The 21452-nt window shown below is 44.5% G+C and overlaps 1 protein-coding gene across 7 annotated transcripts in view; it reads right to left on the bottom strand.

Annotated features, from left to right (window-relative positions):
- Positions 1 to 47: 47 nt before the first annotated feature.
- Positions 48 to 21452, bottom strand: part of magi3a (membrane associated guanylate kinase, WW and PDZ domain containing 3a) — a 141602-nt gene continuing 120197 nt past the window's right edge. For 6 of the 7 annotated variants that reach the window (XM_085782715.1, XM_085782716.1, XM_085782718.1 and 3 more), the window contains exons 9-21: positions 21070 to 21267; positions 17979 to 18635; positions 15238 to 15269; positions 12894 to 13152; positions 12314 to 12408; positions 11846 to 12038; positions 9936 to 10148; positions 8869 to 9054; positions 8689 to 8782; positions 6967 to 7042; positions 6626 to 6763; positions 5402 to 5540; positions 755 to 3405 (exon numbers count right to left, since the gene is read on the bottom strand). In XM_085782715.1, coding sequence (XP_085638841.1) covers positions 2387 to 3405; positions 5402 to 5540; positions 6626 to 6763; positions 6967 to 7042; positions 8689 to 8782; positions 8869 to 9054; positions 9936 to 10148; positions 11846 to 12038; positions 12314 to 12408; positions 12894 to 13152; positions 15238 to 15269; positions 17979 to 18635; positions 21070 to 21267 — 3299 coding nt within the window. In that variant the 3' untranslated portion in view covers positions 755 to 2386. Of the gene's footprint in view, positions 3406 to 5401; positions 5541 to 6625; positions 6764 to 6966; positions 7043 to 8688; positions 8783 to 8868; positions 9055 to 9935; positions 10149 to 11845; positions 12039 to 12313; positions 12409 to 12893; positions 13153 to 15237; positions 15270 to 17978; positions 18636 to 21069; positions 21268 to 21452 lie in introns of all 7 variants that reach the window. The other variant, XM_085782722.1, reaches the window with a different exon arrangement.

The raw sequence follows: 21452 nt of genomic DNA, 5'->3' as shown, positions 1-21452 counted from the left end.
TGTAGGATCAATAAACCTCCAATAAATCAATAAACAGAGCTGCCATGTTTATTCAGTAAACCTTTATTTATCAGTGCATGAACAGAACGCCATGACCAGATTATTTATTTCTTTTCACCCATTTTATATCATTTCCTCTCAGTTCCCTTAAAAAAATAATGAAACAATTTACAGAGGATTTTTTTCTTTTCTGCATGAAGGCAAATATTTATACAGGTGCTGTACAATTTATTATAAACATTTACAACTACCATGATGTCAAAACTGAGAGACTTCTTCTTTCTTTTTCTTTTTTTGTTCTCTATGTTGGAGCAATGCAAGGCCACAGTATCATACATGGTAAAATGGCATGAACAGTAAATAACACAGACAGTAGCCCATCGTTCAACATTAATAAAGTGGACAATAAATTAGTAAGTAGACGGTCTCACAGACCCGAGAGATGCATCATGTGTTACTTCTGTACATCCTTAATAATAACAACAACAACAGGCAGGCTGATGGAGGTAACTGTTCAGGCAAAATGACTGAGGTGGTGGAGAGCAGTGGATCAAACACTAGATGTCTCTGTACTCCACAGTAGCAACACTGAAACAACACCACAGTTTGTCTTCAGAACAGGGCACAACTCCTACAAAATAATAAAATAACATAAAAAAAATAGTGTTTTTTTTTCTTTCTTTCTTTTTCTCATGTGGAACTTAAATCCCTGTTTAATTAAGTTTGAGAAACTTCATAGTGTCATTTCCAATATAACTCCCAAAGAGGCGAATGAAGCCGTTTTCACACTACGCTGTATAATTCATCTGTGAGTGGGAAATTAACTACTTTCTTTTGAAGTGTGGTTTTATTTATAACACAAAAAAAATGACGGCTGTGATGTCATTAATAATTAACCATTCAGTGAAAAAAAAAAAGGGTCAGGAGCTAAATCACAAATTAGGTGAAAAAAAAAGAACAACTGACATTTATGATGGTAAAAAACAAACAAAAACAAAAAATATCTCTTAAGGTTTTTCAGTATAAGTTGAAGGCAGAGGTCTCGCTTCCTTACAATCAAGCTCTTGTTAAATTCAATTTCATCTAAAATTATATATCAATATATGTGTAATTATTTCTGTTTAAATACATGTTTCCGATTAAGTATAGTCGATTGCTACAGCGATACCGAAAAATACACAGGCCTATACCAGTCTCTCTCTCAGACACACACACACACACGCACAGCCAGAGGGCCTAAATACAGAGCTGCTAACAGTAGACAACATTATGGATCAGGCTCATGTGACTGTCTGAAAGCGTAGAAACAGAAAATATAGATCACAGTTTGTTTGTTTTTCTAATAGTCTCGCTGTCGGTCTATGCGTTCTGTTTCTACGTCTGTAACTTCACATCGAAAAGTGAAATGACTCTGCACGGGATATGTTTTGTTTTACATATATAATCTCAATAAATTACATTATGATTTTTATTATTAAACACACATAATAACAAACATTAGAACTATATCCACAAGTATCTGGTCTGGTGTCTGCTGCTGATTGATGCATATAAAGCTCCGGTGGCGAGGGGGTGGGGGGTAAGTCTGTCAACCCTCTGATAAGCTAATGGGATCACACACATACTCACACTCACACACACACACACTCACACACATATATACTTCACAAATCTAGTCCTGCTCTCATAATAAAAAACAAAAAAAACAGTGCAGAGATGATTTAGAAAACATCTTGTCACACCTCTGCAGAGAAACTTAACCAGTCTCACTTTCTTTCTTTCTTTTTCTTCTTTACATCCATCAGTGAAAGCAACGGCTGAGTGATGTTGTGTGAATTATGTCTTTTAAACCTTCAGAGAGACTCAAACAGAGCGGGATCCTTCATCATCGGTCACCGGGTCGAGCAGTTCGTCCAGTTCGCCCACAAAAGTCTCACAACGACGAGTGCAACAACAACACGCAGCAGCTTCTTTACAAACCGGAGTCTCTGATTGGCACAAAATAAGACTTCAGTGTCACGTCTAACAAAAAACAAAACAAAACAAAAAAATCACAGTCACAGCCCATCTGTCTCACACACACACACGCGCACACACACCCTCAGTACAGCACTAATACTCATGTAGGTAGAAGCACGTACTGCACGTCAGATCAGGCATCAGCAGCTTGATGCAAACTAACTGAGGCAAAATGGATGAAAAATAAAGAAAAAGAATCAGAAGCAATGAGAAGCTCTGTTGCTGGTTACACAGTGATCTGCTTTGTCCGAGATTGCTTTAAAAAACAAAGAAACAAAACAAAACAAAACAATACAAAACAAAAAGTCCTTCCATTCTGAATGTCTGTCCGTCTGTCTGTCGGAGGCTCAGCTTTCTCTTGCAGACGTCACACATCTGCGTACGCTGTGTCCACTTGGGACTGGATCTTGGCGGTGCTGGGGACCTTCCAGGGTCCCGGGGTGATGGGGGGCTTCTTGCTGCTGCTGCTGCTGCTGGTGCTGGTCCCGTTGCAGCTGGGATCCTGGATGCTACTGCTGGAACCCCTGGGGTCCTGCTGCTTACTCTCCCAGTATTCTCTATCGGCCTTCTCCCGCCCGCCGCTGCTGCCCCCCCTCCGGCCCAGGGTCCCGCCGCCGCCACCGCCCCCGCCGGCGTCCGACCCCGCCCTCTCCCTGTGCGCGTGGGAGGAGGCTTTCTGCGCCTCTTGCTCGGCCCTCCTGCCCTTCTTGTGGCGCTCGCTGGTCCCCCAGCCTTTGTCTCCGCTCTCTGCGACCCCCCAGGCCGCCGCCACCGCCTCGTCTTCTCTGAACCTCCAGTCCTTCCCGTCTCCGGACGGAGCGCCGGGCTGCTGGCCAGCCGGACGCCGGGGGCTCTGCGACGGCTCCTCCAGGTTCTTCAACGGCGAGGCGGGGTCTTGTTGGTCTCTCTTGGAGCCCTTCCTCTGCCCTTGGGTTTTCCTCTCCTTGCTCATATCTTCCAAGGATCCGCTGTGGCCTCGCTCTGCCTTCCTGGGGCTGTGGGAGCGCTCGGCGTGATCCGCCCAGCCGTCGGTCGTGGCTCTTTTGGGGCTGGCGGACTTGGAGTCGCTCCTGCTGGGCTTTCTGGTCTGGGTGCTGCTGCCGCTGCTGGGGCTGGTGGTGCGTTTGTGGTGGTGAGGGAGCTGCTGTCCTCTCGATCTGCCGCCGGGCTGCCTGCCGTGCTCCTGCTGCCCGCTGCCGGGGGAACCGGAGGCCCTGGGGTCGCCCCCGCCGGAGAACTCATCAGGGACGGAGACTTTGGGCGAAGACGGAGACAGTTCGGAGGTAGAGAGGGAGACGGAGGATGGAGAGGCTGGAGAAGACGGCCCGTCAGATACAGAGAGTCTGGGGAAGCTTGAGGTTGGAATGGTTACTTTGTCCTTTGAACCTGAGAAACAAGCAGCGCAGAGTGAGAAACCCTACGCACTCAAAAATACGTCCCTTAAAGGGATAGTTCTACATTTTGGCAAACTCGCCCATTGCTATAATCCCTACTATAGTCATAGCAGTAGGTTCATTATCTTTAATTGTTGGTGCAAGCTATTTTTAGAACGGCGGAGCAGAGCCGCGAGCTGGCGCACGGTACTTTTGCCTTTCCTCATCAAACTCATCAAATACACAATCCAACAATTCCAAAACGCTCTGGTGGACAAGTTGTGACCTGCACATGCATATGAAATAATCATGTAACATTGTAACATTACGAGATGGAGTTGTTTTTGAGGCAAATGCAGCTGGAACTACATTCCAGACACGAGTGATTTCAAAAGCACAAGTAGTTCTGAGTATTTGCTTCATGTGTCGTAATGTTACATAATTATACATGATTATTACGCGATGAATGTGCAGGTAAAAACTTGTCCACGAGAGTGTTTTGGAGTTGTTGGATTGTGTATTTAGTTTGATGAGGGAAACGCTGAAGTACCATGCGCCTCCATTGCATTAGCTGAACAGCTAACAGCTCTGCTCCACCGATCTAAAAACAGCTTGCACCGTCAATTAAAGGTAATGAACCTACCCCTAAGACTATAGGGATTATGGCAATGCACAAATTTGCCAAAATGTTGAACTCTCCCTTTAAAGGAGCTAATCTATTATTCTACAAAACTGAGGGAAAATTACATGTCATGCAAAAAAGCACAATATCCTGATATTGCAACCTGCCTCCCTTTCTGTAATAACCCCCCCTGTAATATCCCTCTAAATATTTGCCTTGTTTGAGATACATATCAGCCGACGACATAACCATCAATGAAAAAAAAAAAAAAAGGTGCTTGCGTTCACCCAGCACTGACGTTTCAATTTTCCCCTGAGCTGATAAGAATTGCACAGCTGTGATTGAGAGCAGATATATGCAGCAGAAAACCAGAGAGAGAAAAAAAGAAGAGTGATGGACTTAGTGGTGCTGAAATGAGCTTTTTCTTTTTTTTTTAGATTTCTAGGAGCAACAACTCGTAGAAATTCATTCTAATTGGGTCTTCAGATTGAAAGGGTTGATGCCAGTGAATGCACACAAATCCTTTTTTTTTTTTTTTTTACCACTTGTCACTCAACTGATCAATATCTAGTTAAGGCAAGCTTTTTCTCCCGAGGGGTGGGGGGGTCGCCATCTTCATTCAGGATGAGGTGTGTGTTCAGTGGCATCCCAGGTTTGGTAATAATACTTGTGGAGAAATAATACATAAATAAATAAAAACTAAAGTGAGCGGGGCTCTGAAGCCTCCCAGTGCTCCTGCAGGTCTGTTTGTTCTTCTAGGACTCACTGCTTTAGCTCAGCCCTCCAGAGACGCTCCTACTTTATTACATATGGGGTGTTTACTTAGTCACTAATAACTGATCTAGTTCAGATTGATCATGGGGGGGGGATGAGGTAAGGGGACAGAGGACGACACTTGGAGTCTGGGAGATGAATCACTTTGACAGGAGAGGTCAGAGGCAAACAGTAGGAGGAGTATAAGGTTTTACCAAGGCCATTAGGGACAGACCAAGAAAAGCAGTGAGGCCTTTAGTGATGCTCTGGTTTCATGTAGAAGCACAGGGTGGAAGAAGAGTTCAGACCTATAGGAGGAAGAGATAAATAGGTAGAAACAGAGAGCCGTGCTGGTGCAGAAAACAGAGAAAGCAAAGGCAGATAAAGAGCACAAGAAAAAGACAGATCCAGAGAGAATGAGAGGAGAGAGGTCAAGAGAGAAGCTTGCAACACATGCATGAGAATAAAGAAACTCAGCACCCTGCTATCAAGCATATCCATACAAACGCTGCTATATATCTGTATGGTTAATATGCTAATATGCGTAGATCTGTGTGTATATATATACTGTAGACATATAAATGCGGTGGCAACACCGTGTGAACATGCAGGCAGGTTCTCAGCAGCCACTCACTGTGATCTGGGACCAGGCCCTGGCCCGGTCGCAGCAGCAGGTGGACTTTGTTGCCGCCCGCTTGGATCAGCTCGATGGCCCGAGTGTGTGTGATGCCCTGCGTGGCCTCGCCGTTGATCTCCACGATCTGATCCCCGACCTGCGACGCACAGATATCACATGATGCACATGACGAGTCTTTCAGATTTTTTTTTTAATCAAACAAGATAAAGTTCGGTGAAGTGCGTTAAGTGGCCCACGGATTTTGTCTGCACATCAGCATCGGTCTGCAGCTGCAGCTCATGGAAGCATTAAATGTTTTAAAACACTTCTTTCCCCATTTTACTCGCAATTTGAGTGAAAAAAAATCTCATATCTGAACATAAAGACATGGTACATGAATTTTTAGATTCAGTGTGAGTGGCAATTTCCGAGGACGCCAGTATCTTGTGATATATACTGTATATATAGAGCAAATAAACATCCATCAATCCACTTAGAGCCCATAGACAGAGGAAGCTCCATTAAAATAACTTCATCAAGTTTTTTTTTTTTTTTTTTAAAGTATATTTTTTTGGCTTTTCATGCCTTTATTCGATAGGACAGTTGAGAGAGAGACAGGAAATGGGAGGCAGAGAGGGGGGGAATGACATGCAGGACAGGGCCGTCCGACGCGGGACTCGAACCGGGGCCGCCTGCAGCGAGGACTATAGCCTCAACACATGGGGCGGGTGCTCTACCAACTGAGCTAAACACCGCCCCAACTTCATCAAGTTTTAAAGTTTTCTTCAGTGTCACAGTTTTCCAGTGCTGGCTGAAGAGAGTTTATCTTAAATGTAGGACTGACCAGTTAATTGTAATTTCATCGTCATCGCGATATGAACATGTCACAATTATTAAACACAATTATTTTCTTTTTCTATTCAGTGTTTCAGGATACATATTAAAGCAGAAAGACTCAGGAACTGTATGGTTAATATGCACACTTAAATATTTGCTTATTTATCCCAAGTCATATCTTCATCGCAATATTGACCAGTGTCATTGCACATTTTGCTCATATCATGCAGGCCTGGTTAAATACATTCAGTACATTACAAATTGGAAAAATATAATTATTGTTTTTTTTGGACAGTGGTTTTGAGGGCTGCAATAGTGTCAGGCTGGTGAAAACTCCTGAGGAAGATTTACCAGTGTCATTGAAAGTAGTATAACTCGGGGTCAGAGAGCAGTTAGGTAACTCACATGTATCCTGCCATCTTTCAGAGCCGGCCCGTCCTCGGCCAGGCGCAGGATGAACAGTCCCATGTTGTACTCTTTCCCTCCCCTCAGACTGAAACCGAAGCCGCGCTGGCTGCGCTCCAGCTCCACCACAAAACAGCCCTGTGGTTCACAGACAAGACGGGGACATGTATGAGACCGGTGCTCCTCCTGTTCTTCACACACATGCGGTAAAAGTCACAAGTTTGATCAAGTTTGGAAAATCATTGATGCATGGTGCAAGAAAGTGCAATAGCTGCATCAATCAGCAGCAATAAAGGGGATTAAATGCAGTATAAAAGCAGTAATTGTGACTTTGGTTGTACCTGCTTTGGACCTGATGTGATGAGTGTTCCTGTGTCTCTTTGTAGAAAAGAGTTCCTCATGTCAGTGTCACCATTCCTGCAAAAAACGGAGGGTGACCCACATATTGTATATCACAGCTATATTTAGTCTCATTTACATAGAACCTGGTAAATGTCTCATATCCAGGGGGGAGAAATAAAGGTCAGAAACAAAATATCAAATAATATAAAAACAGAAGAATAAAAAATATGAAGTATGGCATAAAAATGTCATATAAAACTAAGAACCAGCACTGTAATATACACATAGTGATGCTGTGCACATATTATTAGTGGTAGAAAATGATGCAAAGCAGAAGAAATGACCATAAACACACGACTGAATTAAAAAAAAATAACAATTTTTGTTCCTCTTTTTGCTTTTTTATTTTTGCTTGTGCTTTTTTTTGGTTTATTTATTTCTAAAATTTCAGTCATGGACTTCAGTGGTGAAGAGTCCTTATCTACACTCACAGTGTAGGACTTGGCTGTGATTGGTTTTCCTGTGATGAACACAGTGTACGGATTATCACATTTTTGCAAACATAAATCATACTCAAAACACTGGAAAAAGATACTTCAGTATGCTACTCAAGTAAATGTAATGCATTACTGTCATATCATTTATTATGGACATAAAATACAGATCCAAAGTGGAGGTGAGATGAGGGAGTTAAGAGCTGATATGGGTTGACCTGTACGTAAAAATGTCTATACTTCTTCTCTGCCCTTCACCATGAGTTATGTGTATCATGTTAACATTAATGCCTGTGTGTGTGTGTGTGTGTGTGTGTGTGTGAGCTGCAGCATATGAAAAGTAGAAAGTAGAGTTGTTCCATATTTTGGAGATAAAGCCTCAGTCTTATTCTGTGCCTGAGGTGTCCACTGTGATCCACACACCGCCACGCCTCCATTACAGCAACACAAGCCTCTTTCCGTTTGGTTTCATTATACAACCAATGTAAATCCTTCAAAGAGCCGCGCTGCTTTTTTTTTACAGTTCAGTGGCAGATAACGGGGGGGCACACTTTAATGCTCCGCAGAGCTCATTACAATGCCTTTGTGGGAACTTAGCCGCGCTAACGCACTAAAAGGAGCTCGGGCCTTCTTAGCTGCTCGAGCACGGAGAACAGTTTACACACTGTAGTCTGGGGCTGACCTGAAGCATGTGATGCAGATGGAAGAGAAGGGAAGGAGGGAGGGAGCGAGGGAGGGAGGGTGCTTTGCCAAGGGATGGACAGAGGGCTAAATGAGGAGAGGAGGAACACACACACACACACACAGCGAGACAGAGAGAAGGATGCAAAGGGTGAGAAACCATGATGGAGAATTTGCGGCAGCAGCAACGGGATTAAAAAGTCTGACACAGGTAATCTCGTTTAAAAAAAAGAGAGATCAAAGAAGAAGCGAGACACCCCTATTAATGCGTGTCTTTTTCTTTGCTTTGCCAAACCCAACAGTGGCCATTGGGGGGGGATTTGGTCTGTCCATAGGGATAACAGGGAGAGTGTGGGGCCACAATGAGACGGTAATGGGGGGCCACAGTGAAGCAGGAACCGGCTCTGAGAGGATTGGGGCTAATTCATGGTTCAAGTGGCAGAACTCGTATTAGACTGTCTCCAGTGGCGCTGACAAGCCTGTGTGAATGCTGCTTGAGCTTCTATGGGATTGTGTGTGTGTGTGTGCATGTGTATGTGTGTGTACCTGTCTGGATAGCTGGGAGGCTGTTGGCCCACAGCTCTGTGTTGTGCTGAAGGACTCTGCTTGGCTGAATTTGTTCCAGATGGAGGAGCGTTGTCTATTAAATAAACAACACACAACATTTAGCATGACTCACAGAAGAGAAAGTGTGTGTTTATGTGTGTGTGTGAGCCTCTGACCCACCGTCTTCAGGCACCACAGTGAGGGTGACGGAGGTGCCGGCGTCCTTGATGAGCTGGACGATGTCGTTGTGCGACAGCTCCATGATGGAGCGGCCGTTGACGGCGGAGATTCGATCCCCCACCTTCATCTGACCCATCCGGTCCGTGGGGCTGCCCTCGATTATACGGCCGATCTTGTGAGGTATCACTGAAACAGTCAATAAACCCAACATCATCGACTCAAATAACAAAGCAGAGCAAAAGACACAGGCCTGAACAGGGCAGAACATTATGTGAAATAATTTCATGAACATAATTTGATGAATTAATAAGAACTGATTAGAAATAACAAGACTGAATGTCTGCAGCTGTGCAAACAGCTGTGTGAGCTTGTGCTTGTGCTTTGTGCAACATTTCCCAATTAGCATTTGGCACAAAATAAAGGTTCTTGGGGATAAAGCAAAGTACAAATTAAAGAGTAAAAGACTCTGTAACCCTTTAGAAGTCTGAGAATATTGTGGGTTCTTTTTTTTTAACACTTTTTATTTTTGCCTTTATACACCACATCATGAATGTGTTTACCATACCCATGTTTGGTATCTGTTTTCTTCAGCACAACTTCACCTCTATGATCTGACAGTTATATTTCACTTTAACCGACTTTATTAAGATATTGTGCCCAAAAATATATAAAAATCATGCAGAGTCGTATCAGCTGATTTGTAAAATGACAAAAAATGACAAATATATCATAAGAAATGTGACACCTGCCCATCACACCATCAAATTAAAACTATCATATCTCCGGTTTTACAAGGTCGATCAACGTCAAACAAAAACTGGGAGAAACTTTCAAATCTGCTCTTTCAAGTGAAGTTGAAAGCAGCGCTCCAGGTGACCTAGTCTTTTTGTTACAGTGCTGAAAACGCCATGTGATCTGATCACGCCAGCGTGTTCAAAGTGAGAGGGTTTATGCTGATGGAGACAGTGTCACAGGTCGTGTTAACCCATTCATAGATTTTCCGACAAACTTTTTATGTTAATAATTAAAAATGAAAGTGAGTCTGTTTGTGTTGAGTAAGTGCTGACCTCCGGGTGGGGGCTTGTTCTTTGAGGTGAGGATGACGAAGCCGAAGCCCTCGTTGTCTTTGCGCTGCAGAGTCACGTCGAAGCACTCGGGCCGGGGGGGCGGGGCCTGCTGGACGGCGCCTGACGCCTCCGTGCGGGGCATCTTGGGAGAGCTGTTGACCTGGGCCGACGCCACCTGGTGAGGCTGCTGACCGCTCTCCTCCTCCGCGCCGTCTGACCAATCACAGATTAACAGGAACATCAAAAACTATTCTTATACAGAGAGACTTTTATATCCACTCCCCAGCAGCAGCAGCAGGACAGCGCTAATGTTTATTCTGAACACTGGTCATCCCAGTTTAGATGACCTACATTTTAATCCATTTACAATTATTTGGGGAAAAAAAAAAATCTTTCCAATTTGTCCGTCTTGAGATCGCTCCATAAATAATTCAGCTCACAGCGGCTTCATTGAAGACAGCCTTTTTGCTGCGTTTATTACACACATGAAATACAAAGCTGTCAACTCCACACTTGAGATGAAAGCCCCCCTCTTTTTTTCTTTTTTTACAATTTGTTATTCATAAGACGAGCTGATCTACCTCAATCTCTGCTCATTGTGTGTTTGTTTTGCTGAGTCCCTGTTTTGTCAGTCGGCATCAGGGAATCTCTCTCTAAAGCTCGGCTCTGGAAGCACAAACCCTCACATGATTGATGCTTAATTTCTGCAACGTGATCAAAGCCGTTGTTGCAATACATCAAATCAAAGTAATTTCAAAAAGTGCTTGTACTATTCATGCGGCGAGTATTTGTGGGGTAAACAAGCCTGAATGCAGCATGGGGAGGGGTAAGGGGGGGTTTATGCTTTTGAAAAAGAAAACTCAGCATATTCTTTTTTCTCTCTCTCTCTCTCCATCCTTTGAGATGTAATTCGTTTCCAGCAGCTGATCTAATCTTCACTGCCCTTTACACTGCCCCAAACAGACCGGACAGATAAACACAAAGCAAACAATCTGCAGCTGTTTATTGTCTGACATTTTTTCTTTTTTTTCTTTTTACCTGTTTAGGGAGATGAAAAAAATCATTCACATTCCTTTGATTTAAGTAAACACACAGAGAGAGAGAGCGAGAGAGAGGCCCTAGAATAAAATAGAATAAGTCGATCTTGGTTGAACTGAATCTGCTATAAGAAAACATCCAGAACAAGTTTAAAGGGATAGTTCAACATTTTGGCAAATTGGTTCATTGCCATAATCGCTATAGTCACAGCAGTAGGTTCGTTAACTTTATTTGCTGTTTTTAGAACAGCGAAGCAGAGCCGGAAGCTGCTCAGAGCTACACTACAGAGGCTAATGGGATTTCTTGGTTTCCCTCATCAAACTCATCAAATACACAATCCAACAACTCCAAAACGCTCTGGTGGACAAGTTGTGACCTGCACATTCACCATGCTATGAGATAATAACAGAACCTTGTCATACAGAGTTGTTTTAGAGGTAAATTCATGCAAAACTGCTGATGCACGTTCCCGTCGGGGGCAGTTTTTCAGCAAGCAGTCTCTGCATTTACCTCTAAAACAACTCTGTCTGGTAACGTTCTGTTATTATCTCATAGCGTGGTGAATGTGCAGGTCACAACTTGTGCACCGGAGCGTTTCGGAGTTGTTGGATTGTGTATTTGATGAGTTTGATGAGGGAAACCAAGAAATCCCATTAGCCTCTGTAGCGTAGCTCTGAGCAGCTCACGGCTCTGCTCCACCGTTCTAAAAATAGCTTGCACCGACAATTAAAGGTAACGAACCTACTCCTAAAACTATAGGGATTATGGCAATGGGCCAATTTGCCAAAATGTTGGACTATCCCTTTAAAGGATTAGTTAAAAGAAAAAAAGGAAGATCAAAGCCCCTCAACATAGTCGTAGACTGCACTCACCTGTGTGTGCCAGCTTCCTGCGGACCGTCAGCATCACCTGTCCGTTGCGAGCGGCGTTGGTCATCAGCTCCAGGACTTGTTTGTGGGATTTGCCCTTGACCGGCACGCCGTCTATACACAGCAGCTCGTCTCCGGCCCGCAGGCGCCCGTCCTTCTCCGCCGCGCCGAGTGGCACGATGGCGCCGATGTACACCTGCGAAAGGCGACAGGACAGGACAGGCGGACGGTGTAAAGAGAGGACGGCAAAGTGAGCGTGTGAACATTGAGGGAATAAATCCTCTGAGCTGCTGCTGCTGCTGTTTCCTCTGAGGCTCCCTGCTTTTTAACAACCTATTTCCCGCTCGTCCGACAGCAGCAGCAGCAGCAGCAGCAGCAGAGAATCACACAATTTCAGTGAGTGAACGCCGCTCAAGTATCGATCCTCCTGGTGTCTGAGGGTTTGTTTGGGATTTTAAATGTGCTACCTACCGGCTGATCCGGGCCCTCGCCTCCCAGGACTCTGAAGCCGAAGCCCGACTCCTGGTTCCTCTTGATGAACACATCCAGGTCCTTGGTGTTAGGAGCTGCAGAGAGGAGTATAATAAAATATATTATGTGTTATCATATGGTCATATGGGCAGTGTATGTATTACATTATATAATACAAGCGGGGGAGCTCTGAAATGATTCAATCAGTCAAAGAAATCAGATCTTGCTCGGATAACGCAGATATTATTTTTCCTTTATTACAAAAATTGCCGTAAAATAACATTTGATTTAAAAAACTGAGCAATTTAGCATCATTTGCTCCTCAAATGTCAAGATGTTTTGCTGTTTTAATACCATGCAGTGTCGATATTGTTGATGTTTAGGCTCTGGCAACCGGCTTACAACTGATTGCCATCATTATTTCTGAGTATTTTCTTTTTTTTGTCTTTTGTCTTTGCTGTGTTGTCAAAGACCAATCTTTTCTTGGCTGTCTCATCTTACTCTTGATGATATATCATCACATCGTCAAAAGGATCAAATGAAAAATTATTTCGATGTGATGATTTTTGTGGAGACTCACGCTTGCTGTCCAGCATGGCCCTGGACTTGAGGTAGAGCTCGGAGGCGTCCGGTTTGGGAGAGGACGAGCGCAGCGTGTTGGCGGGGAAGGTGAGCGGGTTGGGGGGCAGCTCCGGCTGACTGAGGGTCTCCGTGCTGTCGACCATCTCCTGTCGCTGCGGCTGCGCTGTGGGCTGAGAGCACGGGTGTGGAAGCTGCTGCTGCTGGGGACCGGGATGGGACGGCTGCTGGACAGCAGGCTGGGATATGGGAGCTGTGCACTGCAACACAGGAACAAAGGGTTAATATGAGAAAACACTGCTGTGCATTTATCCTTAACCGTGTATGTTATACAATGTTTTTCCGGCCAACCCACCAAACTGATGGAGAGATGGAGCAAGGACCCCCTACTGTATACAGTATACTGAATAAAATTATATCTTATATCAAACTGGGCCTATAGGGCCAAGTATAAACATATACCTTTTCATTGTGCATTTAATACTAAGCTAAGCAAATACACAGGTTCATATTTCTATGTTTTTATTTTAAAGTGAGCTGGGGGCCGTGCCACTGCCATTTATGAACAGACCTTTACTGATACCAATGCCAGTATCAACTTCTGTCAATTGCATGATAATCATGCATGATGCAAGCTATTCAAACTGATAGTCGAAGAAATATCCATGGCTCTCTCAGTCAATAGTTAAAAAGCCTTTATTGCTATGGCTTGATCATGTTAACATTTAAAAAAAACTCCTACACGTTTTGTCTACACGCCTTTGTCAGGAAATCAAACAAGCCATACTGTAGCAATAAAGGCTTTTTAACTGTTGACAGAGAGCGCCTTGGATATTTCTTCAACTATCATAACTGTCCCATCCAAAGAGCACCTCCAAGAAAAGATTTTCGAGTCCAGTAAGCGCTCCTGCACAGACATTTTGTTAGTCAAATTGATGTAAATGTCTAATCAACCAAGAATTTAGTGATTCCCCCCCTGTAGTACCTCCGCAGACCCCCTAGGGGTCACGGACCCCCTGTTGAAGACCTCTGCTGTATAATATGTTATAGAATAGAATAGAAAAAACACTTTATTGTCTACTATTGAAATGGAAATCAAGTACACTAAAAACATGACATGTCACATCCAACCAAAGAGCAGTAGGTGAGGACTGAGAGAGAATAAACAGATATAAAGTGCTGTGTGATAAGGTCGTAGGACGTAATATTAATTCATATTAATTCATATTAATATTAATGTAATATGATTGTTTTGATTATGATTGTTCTCTTTTGTTCGTTCTTATTTACTTGTTATAATATCTTATTTCCTCCCAAAAGGCAGAGTCATCTAGCTTTGGTCTGATTGGCTTATAACTGGGTGATACTCAATAATGATGATTACTGTCCGACCACCAGCAAGATGAGTTCACCGACATATTATATTATTAAGAGTTTCTTTCATGCCTGATGAACAACGTTTCAGGTTGCAATGTTTTCTCACTCAAAATAACTGGGAGCTTCATTGGGTGTGTGGATCCTGTCTTTGGTCTTTGTTTTGGATATTCTTGGATGTACATACACTTTGTTTGGCTTAGACGACACTGCATCCACATCTACATCTGACGTAGATGACGGTTGTTGTCATTAGGATTTTGTAAGTTTTGTAGTTTGTTTGCAGCCTGTAATTTCTGCACTGCCCAGTTTGACTATTTTGGAAAGCTTTGTCTTGCTTTGTTTTGACTCTTAAGCTGCTCAAACCAGGAAACAACATTAAAGGTGAGTATGCTTTTAATCGCTGATTGGTATGCTCAAATTTCCTTATTGTTTATTTAACAATACATCGGATAACAAGTCCTGCAGCTGTTTGTCGGTGCAGGAGGAGGCCGCACCTGCTCTTCATTTTTAAACCCAGTGTAACCACACAGCGTCTCTCTGTGCTGCACCAGTTCAACAGTATGAGTAAGCCTGTTGCTGCCTCAGCTCCTCTCTATTTTAAGAGAGCAACATGGAGCAGCAGCAGCAGCAGCGCAGGAACAAGCTGTTGAACATGGCGTATCATCTTAAACACCCATACACAGAGGGATGTTAAGTTGCAGTTTGCCAGGAGCCAGCATATTTACCCACATGCAGTTCCAGAAATAACAGCCTGGCTAATGTGGGCTCCCTGAATAATGTAGTTAACAACAGCTACCACAGCACACACACAAACACACAGACACTGACACACACTGAGTGGTGCTTGCGGGGTAACTAAGATGAAGTTAAAAACCGTTTCTGTTTAATAATTCAGCAGCAGCTTTAGCGTGGAGTCTGTTCTGTTGTTTCGCTCAACGAGACACGAGAGAAAAAAGGCTTCAACTTACGGGTTTGAGTGATTTCACAGGAGACGTCTGACCTGTGGGCAGAGACAGACGGAGGAGAAGCAGTGGAGATGAAATCATTAATTCAGGTTATTAAGACAAGCAGCAAACATCTGAAGATCACACATACACACACACACGGCTCCGAGGCCTAGAGGAAGAGTCGGACCTTCCTGATCGGTTCGTCTTCACACTTCTTCTTTATCTTGTTCTGCACTTTGTCACCTTTGTGAACCTGCCTGGAGGTTGTTGTGTGTTTGTTCTCATACCTCACACTTGTGTGTCATACTGTAAATCAACCAGTAGGGGGCAGTACACTCCAGTAGCAAATAAAAAAAAAAGCGAGATGGTTTTAATGTCAATATGAGACACAGAGGTGACCCTACACCTAAACCATGGGAAAACATGCACTGGTCTGGGTTCAGTCTGCCAGATGTTTCTACTGGTTCTAGCTTTCCAGATGTTATATCTTAAATAGATGACGTGTCTCAGCAAAAACCATGAAGTTTATAATAGTTTTTTTTGTTTTGTTTTTATCCCTGTGTCTCCTATTGACGGCCCAGTATCATATAACACATCGTATCTCAGGCGCTGGGCACAGTGAACGTCCCACCGGGAAGGGGCGAATTGGTCTCATTTCCACATTACATTTAAATCCCGAACAGGGAGCAGGGCCAAATCATTTCCTGTTTCGTTTCTGTCTGCCGCTGTAATCGGAAAGAGAGTTCTTCTGGCCCCCGGGTGAGAGTAAGAAGAACCTAACCTAATCCTGGTGTGTGTGGTGACCTGAGGGAAGCCCTGCAGCGCTGCTCCTTTTAGTCCTGGAAAGCTGTGATCTCCGAGTAGTAGTAGTACTCATATAACACACACATACACACACTGCATATGCACATATATCGTAAAATACATGTAAGGCTGCTACGCAAGCAAAAAAAAAAAGTTATAAAAAGGAAACGCATGAGCAGAACGAGCCCCTGGAGCTCCGAGCATCAGCATCTAGGCTACTGCACTGCAGCGAGGGCAGACACGCACAAGGAGCCCCTTCAAATCAGTGAATGCCTGAAGTAAGAAGAAGAAGAAGAAGGGCAAAACGAATGCCCACCGACCGTGCTCCGTCTCTCCTGCATGAATCACACAAACTGCCATTTCTCTGCGCCCCTTCCCAGCACCGCTCACCGTGTGACTAAGCATGACTTGCTCCCTGTTTGGTGGAAGGCGCATGGTGGAGCGATGCAGAGTTAGTGTGGAGCAGAGCATGAAATTGCTTTATTTAACATTTGGGGACGAGGGGGGGGTGTAAAGTCTGCGTTGTCCGGGAAAATATCGACAGGACCTCCTCAGACACTGTTACTTTTTTAAAATATAAATTAAAACACTGGTTGTGTTAAATCTCAAACTCTCTCGGGCTCAGGAGTTGACTTCTGTCGGCGCCGGGTCTTTTTTCGTACTGTTTTTAAAAAATTAATTTCAAATCCAGCGGGGGGTCTCCTCCTCCCTGTTGTTTCACTCATTACTTTTTCTTTTAGGGGGAAAGAGAAAGAATAAGAGAGAGAGAGAGAAGGGAGAGAAAGAGAAACAGACCACAGGCGACACAGAGCTGCATGGGGATTAAAATGATTTCAGAAGCGTGAGACTACAGCGCCAGACTATCTCCAGGCTCTAACACCTGTTTGTTGTCAGTAACCTGAGTAGATTAATATAGACAGCAGCGATTTAACAACAGAGATGTCACACAGCATCAGCGCCGCGACCCGGGCCAGCTGGGACAGTACTTGTGAGGATTAAAGGAGAAGTGCTGCTTTTTACAACCTGGGCCTTATTTCTGGCATAAAATACGGTTGTTTCCTCACCCATATAACTTTGGTGTCATTAGGAGTCCTTCGGATGATATTTTAGATCCATTCGAGAGCTGTGTATGTCCATATAGTGGGAGTGATCGTGGCACCGAGATGCAGCCTTGAAATAAGCATTATAAATATAATATCCCTGGCTTAACAGTATTGTTCTCTATATAACTGTTAATAAAGCAATTAAGAAAAAAAAAAGGCTCATTCACTCTGCGACTCTCACTTTTTTTGCGATGGGTGGCTTGTTTACCTGGAATTTTCTCCTGCTAGTTTTGTGCAACCTGGCTGAATATTTATCAGATGGATGAGGAGCTCTTTGAAAGGAGGATGTGGAGGCAGAGAGAGGAACATCTGCCAGCGAATAGATGGTAACTGGTGGTGTTCTTGTGGAATAGCACTAGTGAATCATAACAAAATATTGGTGAAATGAACGAGTTTCGCCGCAGGTAATGCGTTATTTAGAGGCTGCATTTTGATGCCCCAATCACTCCCACTATACGCGGCTATCGAATGGATCTAAATATCATTGGAAGGACGCCTAACAACACCAAAGTTATATGGGGGAGTAAACCGTATTTTGTGTCAGAAATAAGGTCCAGGTTGTAAAAAACGGCACTTCTCCTTTAAGTTCAGTGTTTAAGGATTCGAGTCATGTACCATAGATATTTGATTGTTTTTTAAGTGTTTGTTGTGGTTGAAAGATTTCCCCCCATAGGTTAGTGTTGTCGCTATCCCTAGCGCCGGGTAGCCATCCGGTTTGCCTGCATCAATTTTAGTTGCGTTTTTGCTCCCCCCAACACTGGGTGACCATCAGGAAAACAATTTAGTTTTCTCCTTTATTCTCCTTTAACTTGACTCGTGCACGGGTGCAACTGGCTCCTCCAGTGATGACCTCACCTCCTCTGAGCACCAGCACGTTGACCTCGCTGCCCACCGGCAGGTCTTTGAGGATGTCCACCACCTGGGAGTGGCTCAGCGTCTGCACGTTCTGCCTGTTGATCTCCTTGATGACGTCGCCCTTCAACAGGCCGCGGCACCACTGGGCGTCCAGGATCATCTTCACCTTCTGCCCCAGGGGGCAGTCGGCGATGGCGAAGCCGAACCCGCCGGGCCCTTTCACCAGCGGCACGCTCACCAGCTCCGGCTGCAGCAGCGTGGGGTCGGGGCCTTCTGGGTGCGCCAGGTGGTGGTGGTGGTGGTGGTGCGGATGCTGCTGATGCGGATGGTGGTGGTGGTGGTGATGGTGGTGGTGGCGCCCCCCGTTGGTCATGGGCGCCACCGCGGCGGTCTGCCTGGAGAGGGTTCCTCCGTCCGGGAGCGTGTAGTGAGCGTCCTGCGGAGTGGAGGAGGTGGGAGGAGAGGGGGAGGGGTCCTTGGAGGCGCCCGGGCCCCCCGAGGCCTCCTCGCTGTTGCTGGAGTCCTCGGGCAGCGGGTAGCCGCGGCACAGCACCATGTCCACGTACTGGTTGATGGGGATGGACTGGAACATCTGCACCACGTCAGCGTGAGTCTTCCCCAGCACACACGCGCCGTTGATGTCCACGATCACGTCACCTAGGAGACGGAAATAATAATAAATAATCACATGACTGACTGGACTGACAGTGATCCGGCTGGATCTTCTTCATCTGCTCCTTGTCTCCGCTCGTCCAACTCTAAAACCTCATACAGCGCCTTGCAGAAGTATTCATACCCCTTGAACTTTTTTCACATTTTGTCGTGTTACAACCACAAACTTAAATGTATTTTAATGGGATTCTGCGTGATAGACCAACACAAAGTGGCACATAATCGTGAAGTGGGAGGAAAATGATACATGGTGTTCAAAATTTTTTACAAAACAGAGACCAAAATTGAACTTTTTGGCCGACATGTAAACGCTATGTGTGGCAGAAACCTAACACTGTTCATGAACCTGAATGCACCATCCCCACGGTGAAAAATGGTGGTGGCAGCGTCATTCTGTGGGGAGGTTTTTCTTTTTGGATGGAGCTAAATCCACTGCAATCCTGAAGGAAAAGCTGTTAAACGCAGCAAAAGACTTCACCTTCCAGCAGGCCGACCACCCTAAACATCCAGCCAGAGTTACAATGGACCGATCCATGTGTTAGAACGGCCCAGTCAAAGTCCTACAGACCTGAATCCTACTGAGAATCTGTGGCAAGACTTGAAAACTGCTGTTCATAGACGCTCCCCATCCAGTCTGACTCAACTGGAGCTATTTTGCAAAGAAGAATGAGCAAAAACTGCAAAGCTGGTAGAGACACACCCCAAAAGACTTGGAGCTGTAACTGCGAAAGGTGGTTCAACAATGTAAAATACATATGCACACAGCACTTTTCAGATTTTTATTTGTAAAAATCTTGAACACCATGTATCGTTATCCTTATGTGCCACTTTGTGTTGGTCTATCATGCAAAATCCCAATAAAATACATTTAAGTTTGTGGTTGTAACGTGACAAAATGTGGGAAAGTTCAAGGTATATGTCTGTGAATATTCTCATTCATCCAGGTCATCGTTATCTCTGGGCAACAGATTGAATCGAAGGCAACTGGACTTGTATTTGACTGATGCGTTATGAACTGATGAAGCCCGTTGGAAAAGAGGCGAAACGTCTTCATAGACAAATTCAAGTTCAGGTTCCTTCGATTCAATCTGTTGCCCAGAGATTCAAGGGGGTAATGAATACTTTTGCAAGGCGCTGTAGATATTAATGAGGACGGAGAGAATACTGGGGGGTGAGAGCAAAATTGAACAAGACCACTGACACGCTGTTCTCTTCTTCCCCCTTTCATCTCCTTGTGCCTCATCATCACCCTTGGCCCCGGCCTGAGATATTGGTCTGGATGTGCGGCTGAACTGCTGACTGAGCTGCTTGGCTGGGATTCAGACCACCTACGCAATCAATAACCCCTCTCCTAGCAAAACACGAGCTAAGATTTCACTCTTGAAATGAGCTCCACATCCCGATCGGACCCACGATATCCAGTGACTAAGCATCCGTGAGGTAATATAAGTATTGGTGAGTTAAAAAAAAAACATAATCTCACAAAGTTCAGACATTAGCATAAATAAATGCTCCTGGCATGGAGCCAGTAAAAGCCAGCATGAAGTTGTTACAGTCCACTGCTTGCTATTATAACCCAATGAAATTAATTACATTCACTTTTTTTTTTTTTGGTTAAATCAATTACTCTCTTTCTCCAGGGAAATGAAATCCTGAAAATAATTACTCTCTGTTCCACTTTCACGTTGATTCTCAGCTGAAGAAGAAGAATAGTACTGGTGCGGATGTTAAGAGTTTTCAATGGAATCAATACGACTGTAATGTGAATCCTGAGGCTTCAACTATGAGTAATTCAACCTGCTTAAAATCATCACGCGTGAGGTCACGTATCTATAAAAACGAGGGAATCGATGGAGACTCTAACGTGTCAGAGGGAGGGGCATGCAACAAGGACGTCGGTGCCGTCTCCCCCCGCAGCCGCGATGGGACTCGGCCTATTAAACCTGTAATATATGACTGCATATAAAAATCTGAGTGTCATAACCGTAAACTGAACATGTGCTCTAATGACAGAAGTTACTATTTTTAGATCCGCTCCACTGAGCAGCGAACCATCAACATTTGTCTTTGCTTGATCAAGCAATGTGACATTCACGGTGAAGAGCCTGTTCTAGTGTTTTCATCTAAATGTGTTTGTTTGTGTTTGTGTGTGTGTGTACTCAGGGTACATAAAACTGTATTATGTACAGTGTGCATGCTGCTGCCAAGCCAGAGTGTCACTGTGTGCATAGGCAGACACACAATGTCAACAGTGCAACATTTGAGTTAGACACCGGATTGTGTTTTGTTTCATAAAGATCTGTTCCTCTGTGTGACTCTACAGCAGGGTCGTCAACTCTAACTCCAGACTGCAGTTCAGGTTCAGCAGCAATGAGCCTGTGTGTGTGTGTATGTGTGTGTATGTGTGGGGGGGGGTTACCTGAGGCGATCTTGTTGTCATGTGCGGCGGGTCCATCGGGGAGGACGTTTTTGACCTGGAGGAACTCGTCGGGTCGGTCTCCTCCGATGATGGTGAAGCCGAAGCCCTGGGGGCTTTTTCTGAGAGCCGTCTGCAGGATGGATCCCTGCAGCTGGGCGGGGTCTCGCGTGAAGCCCCGCACTCCTGGACCAGGCTCCTCTGATAAAACAGAGCAAGAGGAAACAGACAAAGATATAACAACATAGTATATACAGAGACAGAGGCATGACATAATAACAAGGTGGTTGAGTCCTATGAAATATTAACCGTATGGCTATTATTCTGACCTATATTGTATGTCTTTTAAATTATTTTATTTGTATTTATATGTAATTGTATGCCTT

The sequence above is a fragment of the Trachurus japonicus genome, chromosome 7 (assembly GCF_045865225.1).
Source record: "Trachurus japonicus isolate A0001 chromosome 7, Traja_1.0".
NCBI classification, from domain to species: domain Eukaryota; kingdom Metazoa; phylum Chordata; class Actinopteri; order Carangiformes; family Carangidae; genus Trachurus; species Trachurus japonicus.
Note: the sequence above shows the minus strand (reverse complement) of the source record. Positions and strands in the feature narration are given on the sequence as shown.